This window comes from Odocoileus virginianus, chromosome 2, assembly GCF_023699985.2.
Source record: "Odocoileus virginianus isolate 20LAN1187 ecotype Illinois chromosome 2, Ovbor_1.2, whole genome shotgun sequence".
Taxonomy (NCBI): Eukaryota; Metazoa; Chordata; class Mammalia; order Artiodactyla; family Cervidae; genus Odocoileus; species Odocoileus virginianus.
In genome coordinates, this window is record NC_069675.1 from 91,247,070 (window position 1) to 91,259,116 (window position 12,047).

General features: G+C 35.7%; 2 protein-coding genes across 9 annotated transcripts in view; both read right to left on the reverse strand.

Annotated features, from left to right (window-relative positions):
• The window catches only part of GOLGA1 (golgin A1), a 46,148-nt gene extending 45,555 nt beyond the window's left edge, over window positions 1-593 (reverse strand). For 3 of the 5 annotated variants that reach the window (XM_070452737.1, XM_020874245.2, XM_020874252.2), the window contains exon 1: window positions 478-593. The gene's annotated coding sequence lies outside the window, so the exon portion shown is untranslated. Of the gene's footprint in view, window positions 1-49; window positions 423-477 lie in introns of those variants that run through there. The other 2 variants (XM_020874237.2, XM_070452735.1) reach the window with 1 other exon arrangement.
• Window positions 594-1,652: 1,059 nt separating this feature from the next.
• SCAI (suppressor of cancer cell invasion) overlaps window positions 1,653-12,047 on the reverse strand; it is a 125,147-nt gene continuing 114,752 nt past the window's right edge. For all 4 annotated transcript variants that reach the window (XM_070452794.1, XM_020874274.2, XM_020874267.2 and 1 more), the window contains one exon: window positions 1,653-10,857. In XM_070452794.1, coding sequence (XP_070308895.1) covers window positions 10,711-10,857 — 147 coding nt within the window. In that variant the 3' untranslated portion in view covers window positions 1,653-10,710. The remainder of the gene's footprint in view (window positions 10,858-12,047) is intronic.

Consider the following 12,047-nt stretch of genomic DNA (forward strand, 5'->3'; position numbering starts at 1 on the left):
GACAGTCACACACTGTTTACCTGGCCAGAACCCCAGAGCCTTGACTCACATTCAGAAAATCGCTGAGAAAAAGGACGGCATAGTTGGAAGACAGCTGCCAAATGCTCGGGGGGCCAGCCACCTGCCACTGCAGTTCGGATCCCACTCACTCAGGCTCCTCCCAGACCCGCCCGTACGTGGACTGTCAAAGCCAGGAGGGACCCAATGTCTCTCCCATTCGACAGCAGGGAAACTGAGACCCAGAGAGGAAGAGTGACTTGTCTAAGGTGCGCGCAGGAGGGGGTTGTTCCGGGACCCCAGGTTCCAGATTCCCAGGCCGAAGAGCCCGCCTCTGCCCCCACCCTCGCCCTGTCCGGCACCCTGGCACTGCCCCCCGCCTTGGGTCTTGGGCAACCCAGTCGGCGCCGCTTTGGGGGCACACCGAGGCCACCGAGGGAAATAGAAGCCTGCTCCCGTCTCCGGCCCCCGCCCGCCCACCTGCCGCTCTCTGGGCAGCCGGCAGAGCCCCGCCTCCGGGGCCTCTCGTGAGCGCCGGCCCGCGTCACCAGCCCCCACGGCCGGCCGGCGAGCAGAGCAGCGACCCGGAACCGCACTTTCACCAGCGCGCCGGAAGTGGCTGCGCGCGGGGCCGGCCCACTGTGCGCATGCGCCTGAGCGCGGCCTCCGCGAGCTTCGGGATGGCGGTTGGACCGGAACCGCTGGAGGGCGCGGGCACAGGCGCGGGGCTGGCCGCTCCCTGAGGCCGGCCCGCCACGTCAGCAAGCGGCCAGACCCGCGTAGGTAGGAAGACTGGGTAGAAGCCTTTCCTTTTTTTTTTTTCCCCCCCAAAATAGGGGACGGTGCGTAGCGGGGCAAGTGGTAGGAGCCTGGTGGCAAAAGGGAAAGAACCGATGGCTGCGGTGGTGCCAGCTTGTCTCATAGAAACCTCAGGCCGTGGCTGCGTTAGGCCGACCCAGAGTTTCATTTCCCTTTGTGCATCCCAGTCTGCACCCTGCATGACTCTGTCACCTTCCTCACGCGGGAGCCTCTGGCTCCAAACATCAATCAATGTTGGGAACTCGCGCCTTGTCACTTGTGTTGTGTGCCTGTGATCTACTGTAAGCTACACATTTTATATTACAATTCAGGTCATTGAAAGAAAAGTTTTCAGAATCTTAACATTATTATATAGTGCACTCTGAATCATTAGAAAAACCACGCTAGCGTCAGCGCACTACTTTCATTTCACTAGTCACGAATGGGCCTCCAACTTTTGACAGATGAAGGAAGTCCAGACAGATAAAACTGCCTTGTACAAAGTTACAGTACAAATTGGTAGCCTACGTCGGGTTTCCAGACTCAACGCCAACTGAGGCAGACATTCCACATGGAAGTTCTGTGTGTTCCTGCCCAAACTCAACACCAGCCCGAGGGCCAGCAGCTTCAACTCAATCCCCTGATTAACAATCCCGCCCTCAGCATGTCCCAGTTCTGACCACGAGCAGGGCAGGGGAAAAACCAAGACTAGGACTCAGAAGAAGTTTACAAACTGCAACAATACCATCGAATCCTAAATCTCAAATTGTTTCAAGTGTCTGAAGAGTTATCTGAAAAGCAAACCCTGTCCAGTTTAGCGCTTATGTTGTCAGCAATTCTAAAGAAGTAACAAAAACTTTAAGCAAATAATTTTAATGTTTATTTTTATATCGATGATACACTTAATATATATGTGAATTCAAGATACAAAATTCATTTACAAGAGTTCACACCTGATGAATGTAATCACATTCCTAGAGAGAACATTTATCAATGCAAAAATGTCTTCAATACACTGACGACAAAAATCAAATCATCTGTAATCTTGTTATTCAATAAACATCAAAACAATGTTTAAATCTTCATCCTCTAGTATTTAAGCTCCCTCAAGGTGGTAGGCACCATGTAACAGAAGAAAACATTGGAAACACAAGGGCCTACTGAATCCTCTGCAGAATCACAGTGTTTACTCTGAAATTCATTTAGTGAAGTAGTGGAAGGCTTGCTATCCTTTATGACAAAAATCACATATCACACAAGAGTCAAAAGTGATGATCAGGAAAATAAAATGTTTTGGTAACTTCTTAATTTCTAAAATCTATGACATATTAACCGTAACAGCAGAAAAAGGCTGCTGAAAAGGAACACAATAAAAAAAAATCCTTAATAGTATGTATGGCTTAAGCAATTAAGAAACACAACAAGTAAGACTTTTACAATACCACAATTGTTCAAGTCAAATGATATTGACAATATAATTTTCCCCCTTAGTCACTGGTAGTAAATAGCCCCTTTAAATTTAATTCTATTGAGAACACATATAAAACTAGTGAATCCAAATGATTTGTTGGGCTCATCGAGCTGAGTTGATGGATTTTGTTCTAAAGAATTAACCCACAATACCCAAAATTTAATACAGATGAGCAACAAGACTACATTTCAAGGATTACAGTGATTTGTGAATAGCTAGATAGGCAACCAAATAGTTTGATCATTTGCACGACAGATTAGCAGCACTTGGTAAGAACGGTTACGTGAAAATTATTGTGCTTCAATCTCTCAAAGAGAGCTAATAAATATAACTCTAGAATCCTTATAGTGTTACAATTCTATAACATTTCAGTTACAGACAAGCACAATTTTTAAAAAGTATTTCACACCACTAGAAAATCAAATAATTATATTTTCCAAATGTATTTTCTTCTATGATCGAAACAAGTGCATTTCTGCCTAATATTCATAATATAGACAATAGGTTCACCATTATTTTCAGGGAAAAAAGATCAAGTATAACTTATTTTAATTCCTATTTGATTATCTTAACCCTTAGTGATGATATAAATAAAAAGATATTCAACCTTACAATGGAAAACCACTCGGAGAAAATAATAATGTGGCCTGAAATGACAAAATTCTTTAGAGCTAAGTAGGAAATGACTTAAAACTGCTTCATCACATTCAATGATTAATGAAACCACTACTTTTACTGGTGCTACACAGTGAAGATAACCTATTTGAATAAATCCTTTCACTTGTAAGCTCTACTATGAAAATGTAGGACATTGCATCTGCCTTTCCTATTACCTAAAACCTTTCTACTTTGACAGGAAGAAGCCTCCAAAATATATCTGATTGTTGAGTGGCAATGTTTATTAAAAACAATAAATAAAAAAACAGCTGGAGAACTAGCCATATGATCTATGGGACAAAAAGGGAATGTAACCACATAACTATAAAAAGCCACAAACACAAAATCCTAAGATATGTTACTGAACCATTGAGTTCTTTTTAATAAAAGGTAAACGAGTTTTTTCTTTAAAAAAAAAAAAAAAAACCTCATTCTGCAAGAAATAGCAGTAAAAATTATTGCCCTAAAACATTTTAAGCAATTTTTCCTGCAGATTTTTAATACATCACAATACATAATCTAGAAAAAAGTCAGTAACATGCAAGGGTAGCAATAAGATTTTTGTATTTAGAGTGTTTTGATATCATTTGGAAATGATTACTTTGGGTTAACATATATGACCATTTTGCATTTTACAATGGTTGATCTTACTGATTTGATATTTGAGAAGACTTAGGGGTCAAATCGTAATGTTTACAAATCTTAATTTTCAATCATGGATAAGTGGACATTCATGACAGTTTCAAAAGAGAAACGAATATTAATGATATAACACAAGATTTTAAATGTTTACTGCATGCCTAAAGGAAGGCTAGCTATAACTTACCATCTCATTCTGAAAAGTGACAAACCCTCATGCTATTAACTTTCATCTCATAAGCCTATCAGAAAAGTAAAATAAAATCTGAACCCTGAAATTACCAACATCTCAATAAACAATCTACATCTAAAAAGATGATTGTCTTAGGATATAGACCGGAGTTATCCACCAAAATAGGAAAATATTCCCAATTTATAGTCTGTTCTATGACCAAATTCAAGCTTGATGATTAAGTGAATCTGGAGTGCAGAATTACTATATCTCAAACTACTAAAAATCTCTGAAGTCTTGTTCAAATATGTTTTTTAAAAAATCATACTGCTTAGAATAGTTTGATAATTAATTTAAAAAATAACTTTAAAAAACACAAATTAACAAAAATATTTTTAAATTAAGAAATGGTGCTTCAGTTATTAAGGAACAATGTTATACGAAATGGAATTTTTCTCAAAAGTTGATATTACACCAAACTAATAAAGTGAAAAATATCAATTTTAGCTTAAGAAAACAATTCATATCTATAGAATTCCAAAGGAAATATTTCTATGGCATCAACAAATTAGTTCCACTTAATACATTTGTCTTTATACTCATTTAAGGGCATGTCCCTCCAGCATCATTCTGACATCCTTCCCTTCAAAAGGTGATTGATTCCATTCACACATCAATTATTCTTCTTTAAACACAAGGCATGTTTAATAAATCTCTGTGTTCAAAAATTCAGTGAAGCTGGAACACAGTATAATACCATGTTTAGAAATTCTAGTTTGAGTAGATGAATTGCCTTAAAAAAAACTTCTTCTAAGGTAAAGTGGTCCCGGTATCCAGTGAAAGACTGGAGGTACAGCATGAACAGGTATAAAGTATCGGTGTCTAAGACAGCAGAACGGGGAGAGGGCTTGGTTTTCTAAGCAATTTTTTATTTAACTGCAAAGTGACTGGCTTGACAACTGTTAGAGAGCCAGAGGTCACAGTCACAATATCAACCTCATCTACCACACTTTCTATTGCTGCTGCTGTCCTCAAATCAATGTCCACATTAAGCGTGAGTCAGTTCCATGAATTTTAAGTAGCATCACATCTGCTCTGCTACTCTCCAGTTGCAATAAATGTCTTGGTTACTAAAACATTAGACACTATGAATGTTTTCACTGATTTTCTCAGAATAGTACACTGCCAAATTTTATGTGTTTAAGAAAAAATCTATTATAACTATTTAAAATGTAACATTTTATTTGAGAAGTATTATGAATACTTGGCTGTTATATTACAACTACAGTGAAGAGGCAAATGTAACATATTGGGGGATGGCAGAATTGATTCCTGACTTAAGTAAGATAATTTCAAGTTGGATCAGATGGATTTAATCTTCTGAAGAACAATAGGGTAAACAGTTTTTCGCAGTTATACTTTATCATGCAAAAAAAAACCCACTTAATTTTTGTGGTGAATATATTCAAGTGTATATTAAAATATCTCCTACACTCTTCTATGCAGATGAACATGCCCAGTGAAGACAGGAGGAACCAAGCCCTGATCTCTGTGATATATCCCATAGGTTCACGCATTGGCACTGCACATACGAACTATCCTCTTATCCTCCCCTATCTGTCATTCTTGGGAGAGGTTTGAAGGCCCTGCTTTTATATATAGCACGCCACACACCTACTGTTAAGAATCCTGCTTCACGTGTGAATCTATCAATTTGCAGAACACAGTGGTCTCATAGAGACAAAGAAATACAACTGGAGGCATTTTATTCACTGGAAGCATTCTTGCAGATGAGTGGACTCATCTTTGATATGCAATTCCAATTAAGAAAAATCTATAGCTAGAAATGCCAAGACAGAACTTAATTAATCACAGCTGCTGCAAATATACAGGTTTATCAACCTCCTGTTCCTCATTAAATTCAACCCCACCTAAGTAAAGCCTTCTCCCTAATGTCCCCTATTCTGCCTCATAGAGACATATAAAATGAGACACACTAGTGAAAAAAAAAAATTCTTCCAAAATTAAACTGTGGTATCAGGTATTAAAATGGCAATTAGGAACATTTGCCTATTAGGACATTTTCCTATTTATTTTGAAATGTGATCAAAGTAATTTTTTCCATTGCCCCTTGATTCTCAATATAAATACATATGCTACTAAGTAATAATACCCAACTATAGTCAAGAAAATAAAGGACTAATATAGCTTAAGAACCTGCTGGTGTCTCAGTTTCACATACTTAGGTTTTTCAGGTTTATATCACTAATTTATCATCAGTTTAAATGGAAACTGGCAGATGATTTTTAAAGCTAAGAATATCCAGCTTTCTGTTAAGATCTTCATATCCTAATTTCAACTCCAAAATAGCCCATTTTACCCAAACACAAGCCCCTCAAAATAGAGGCTCATGATTGAGATACAGCCACAACCTAATACAGCAGCATGAACAATGCCACTATGATGTCCTCACAGAACTTAAATAAATTCAGCCCACAATGGGTATGGGTATATAATATACACATACTGTATCATTGCATACCATATATTTACAGCTATGTACATATATACAAAAAGTATACACAGAGATTGCATTCAGCATCACCAAAATATATACATGCCATTGCAAATAAAATAAGAATTTCAAATAAATAAGAACAACAAAAGAGCCCTCAATGTAAATATCCTTAATACTCTCCAAACACACATAACAGGAACATAAACACCCAAAGTATCACCAGGAGATTCGTAACATTCATATTCATATCAAATCTATTTACTCACTTAGGGTGGGGAGGTGGTTCTGAATCACAGGCAGTAGCCAAGTTTGCAGACCTTGGTACCTTACTATATTTCCTGTGTACAATGTTCTCTATCAGACTCTACAAGTCTCTGTGGATAACTAAGTATAACATTTTTCAACTGAGTCCAAAACCCTTCTAAGACACAGAAAGTTACTAACTCTCACAGGTCAGAGATTAAACTGGGAAAAGAACACCAACAAAAGCTTCTATAATTGATATATAAATCAGATTTGTTGCTTTTCCCTTTACCGCAAAGAACTTCAGTTCAATAACCACCTAATGTCTTACAGGGAATTCTACTGCAAGAAGAAAACAAAGCATAGTAGCCACAGTGAGGGAAAAAATAAAACTCAGATCCTTTGCTAGGAAAATTTCAGTCATGACTAGATTGCACTTTCCTTTTACAATCTCAAAACATTTCAACTTGGTAAAAATATAAAGAGAACAATAAATTCTATGTGCTTTGAGAGGTTTTTGAGAGCACCACTTCCTAGGAAGAACACACACACATACACATACACAAAGAATATATCCTGGCTAAAATCAAAGATAAAATGTCTGACTTGTGGATTTTTAAAAAATAATTAGTAAATAAAATTTTGCTAGGGCTGACTGATTTACTCGTTTCAATATTTGATATATTAAAAAAATACCATAACTTCTCTGCCAAAATCTAAATCTCTATTTCTTTCTTGTTTGTCATAGAAAGTAACCTGAGCTACCGGGAAAGACTGGGCTGAGAATAGGAGATCTGAGTTTTAGTTCTGGCTCCATCTTTATGGAAAAAACCGACAGCTTTTGAGGGTCTCAGTTTTCTTTTCTGTAAAACGGAGAAGACAGTTGCTTTACCAACTTCAGAAACATATGGATAAAGAAAGAAAACAATTTCATTGTGCTTAATTTTGTTTTGTATTTAATTTTCATTTTGTTTGTATATAACTTACTTCTTGCACTTTTACACTATTTTGTTTATAGTGATTCTTAAGTGAGGTGAGAGTCTGTATCATAATCTCCAGGGGGGTAGTTTGTGCGATTTGAAAGCAAAAGAAGTGCTCTTCCCCATTGTTTTGCTTTGTTTTTCGTTCCAAAATTTAAATTTCTATGAATTCTAAAATTAAATAAAGGATTTCCCATTTTAATATTCATAAGGGGGGCAGGACATGTTGAAAAAAAAAAGAGATTCTTCTCTGCCACTGCCCTCTTGACCTTACCATTAAGTGACTGTCCTTTTCATTTCCTCTTCCTCAATTAAAGAAAGGCCTTAAAATGTAGAGGCTGGGTAATGGGTCCAAGAGCATTCATTAAACACTGTGCATGGGCTGATTCATGTCAATGTATGACAAAAACCACTACAATATTGTAAAGTAATTAGCCTCCAACTAATTAAAAAAAAAAAAGAAAGAAAAACAACCCTTTTTGATATGAGTACAAAAAAAAAGATCAAAAAAAAAAATAAACACTGTGCATGTTTCAAATTTTCATAATAAAAAGTAAAAAAAAAAAGACAAGACAAAGGAATATGACATGTTTGCACAAATGTAACCTTTCCAAGAAGGCCTACCCTGATCCGTCTTTGAAACTTTATTCTCTCTAAAAACAAAGGAAAAATTTTCCTTAGCACACTCTTAAATTTTCTTCATACCGTTTAAAACTTTCTAACATAAATTATGTATTATATTTATTGCCTGATTTCTTCTATTAGAATATAAGTTCCGTGAAGACAAGGATGTTTTAAGTCTATTTGGTCTGTCAGACTAATGCCTACGATAAAATCTGGAGAACAGTTGTTGCTCAATACACATGAATGAAACAATAGTTTAGAATTTTCTAGTATAGCTTTGCTCTTGAGATCAGTTCACTTTAAAATTTTAACCACTGGTAAGGAATTACACTACTATTAGCTTAAGGAGGAATGTCATCATCTAAACACTGACTGTGATTTCTAAGATCCCTTGTTCTTAGACAAACGTGTTTCTACTAACAAAACCTCTAATTTTTTCCGGAAAGTCTCTGAACTACTCTCTACAACAAATAAGTGAGACCCAGATATTTTCTTGAACAAAAACTGGGTGAAAATGATCTAGGAAAGGAAATACTATGTACATCAAAATAAGGGAAACCAACTTTCCAAGCAGCAGGGGTGGGAAAATCAGTTTTTCAGAACCAAGAATTCAAATTATAGAAAACAGAGAACTGGATTGAATCTTGGGCAAGGCCTTCATTTTACAGGCAAGAGTGCTAAAAAGCAGAGACATGGAGACATTTGTCAAAGGACAAGCAGCTAGTTACCAGGAAAGCCAGGATTAGAACTCAGATCTCCCAGTTCTCAAACCACTGTTCTTTATGTTAATCAGGTGAGGATAAAGCTCAGGGTGATAAATATTATATTAATCATCAGAGAATAGGACAATATATGTTGTTAGGAACATTACTGGCACAGAACTTCAGGGGAACTGAAACAAGAGGTCAGATAACTAAGGATAATCAAATGCTGTAGTCCAGGTGAGCAGTTATGAAAAGAAAGCTATGAAGTTTAATAAGGTACTGGGGGGAAAAAAAAGGAAAGTAGTCTTTATCTGACAATGAAAACCCACTTGCAAAGAAAATCTCTCTTTGGGGCTTTTCCAAAGACTTCTGAAATAATGTTTAAAATAACAAACAAAAATGACTTTTAAAAAGTTAATTAAAAAACCCACAAAGTCCGCCCAACCCAAGAACAATAGCTTTAAGACTTCAGATGAAAAATCAACAAATTGGAACAGGTATATGCATAACTTAGATCCAAATAATTCTCTATGTCAGAAATAAAAATCAAGTTTAAAATATTACAGTAAAATTTCCCTAGGAACATAGGAAAGAGGCACCAACAGCAAACACCTCATTTCCCCTGGGACTGCCAGAGGTAGACTGTGAGCCTGTATGGAAAATTAGGTAGAAGGGCTTTTGATTCATAGATTTCTCAATCTGAAAGTTGTGGAGTCAAAAGAGGGGTAAGAAATCATAGCTAGTGCCTGTGAATTTTATGAAAGGGATAAAAAGGAAGAAAACAACTCAAAAATCTTTATAAATATTATACACTGAGTCCTATATAAAATAATGAAAAAAAAAACTTGTGCATGAAATAGAAAATAGTGAATACAAGGAGTTTCTAAAAACCTCACTTTCAAATTGTCAATGCAAAAGCAACTTCCATTTTAGGTTAAACAATAAATTCAGTTACCCTCAACTAATATTAATAACATCTCTGACTTTGAAGTTTCATCGATCTGAACCAGGCAAAAAGATGACCAACTCTGTAGTGTATGCCACAAACTTCAATCTATATAGCCTTCAAACTTGATCTCATTAATAAGAGTTTAAATGAAATTCCTATGGAAACACTGGATCATGAAACCAACAATCTGATTTTTTGACGGAAAGATTTAAAAGCTGCTCTTTTTCACCTTTTCACTTCCAGCATTCAAAAACTACAAAGAAAACAAAGTATGCAAATATATCTCATGATAGCACAGGACTCACACATTCCAAATGTTATTTATCATCTAAAGATCCCAATTAAAGATTTAGCTTTTCAGATACAAATCAATGCTTTACAGTTTCTGAAATTTTGACAGCATTTAAACGAATTAAACACTTTCAAGAACTGTAACTTGATTATGCTTCAAAGAATCACACATTTTTCTATCGATACTAACTTGGAATGAAAAGAAATATTATGGAAGGGCTATGATCTTGATTTTGAGTAGTCCATGCTGGCTAGTTTCACCTCTGTGAACAATTATATATTTTCTAAATCCACACATTTAAGGTCCAAGTATAAGAGTTGGATTTTCCTCATTATACAAAAATAAATGATTTACTCTTCTCAGGGTGAGAATAGTAACTATTTGAGTATAGGATTAGATGTTAGAGGTAAGTACTCATACCTCAAAACCAAAAAATAAAAATTCCAAGATTAATCGAGGTTTTAATAAAACACCTGAAAGATTGTATTTTAAAAGTTACCCTAAAAGTCTGAACAATTTTTTTTTCAGTTTGTTTTTAAAATGGTGGTCCTAAATTGAAAAATAAAAACTAAATAACACCACTATGTATCTGTCATCACATTAGAAAACTGCACCATTTAAAATTTGTGGCAAATGAAAATGTGTTTCAGTAAGAGGATTTTTGCTTTAATAGTCGTCTATGGTATTCTCAAGGAACACGTTTCGCACATCCAGAATGGATGCTAATTCCAAAATGTGCTTCTGGAGATGAGGGTTCTCCACTGTTTCATCCCTTGGCAGTTGTGGATATGATTCTGGGTAATTCCGTGTTTCCTGGTAAACAAATAAGAGAAAAATCAAGTTACATAGTTTGAAGAAAGAAAATTTTACACATTAATATTAGTGTTAACATTAATTATACACATTAATATTACTGTATGCATATTAATATTACTGTTAACATACTGTTAACAGTATTTAAGGAGTAACTTAATACATATTTTTCTCTTCATATCAGGAGTATTTTTGCTGAGTATACAAAATTGCTGACATTTGACCATTTTGACCCTAGAAAAACAATAATTTCTTATGGTTCAGCCCAATATTTTCATTTAGCGAGTTATTTCACAAGTATTTAATGGGACCTATCATTTCTATATTATATTATGGAAACCACATAATTCCTACTTGCTGGGGGGCAGAAATGCTAGCACATGTAGAATTTAAACAAGTATTTAATGAATAAATAACTGAATGTTATAGTAGAAATCTGAATGAGAAAAAAGACATGAGAAACCTTGAAAAGGTCAAATTAATGGACCTCCACATTTTAATTATAGGAGAAGGAGGAGTAAAAAATTACTAAGATTTCAGGAAAGGATGACTCGAAAGAAGCGTTGAGAGCTACTCAGAGAAAAAGAGATGTAGAGGAAATACTTTGGGGATAGTATATAACTTTCAGGTTTTAGGTATATTTTACTTAAGGTAATGGGCCATACAAAGAGAACTGCCCATCAACCAGAATTTGAAAATTCAGGGCTGTATCTCAGAAGACAGGTTTGAGCAGTCTGTCATACTGTTTTTATATACTATTCTATATGTATATATACTATTCCATATGCATACATAATAAATACACTGATATAATCTGTATAAAGATAAATATTAAAGCTATGAAAATGGCTGGAATTTCTAAGCATAATAGCAAAGACAGTGAAAAAAAGAGTCCCTGGAAAGAGAGATGAAAGATCATGGGAAAAAAAGGACAGAAAAGGACCAATGTAGTTTTTGTAATTACATGGAAGCAAAAGGAAATAATTTCAAGAATCAAGTGATTCTCACTTGGAAATTCTCCTTGATTTGGTACTTTATATAGACTACAATTTTGTCAAACATTTAAAATTTACTGAAAAACTGAATAACTACTTTTCTATACCTCTAATATGACAGTCCATATATTCTAATGTCATTTATATTTCTCTTCTATTGGTAGGCATCAGTAATTACATCTTACAGAGACCAAA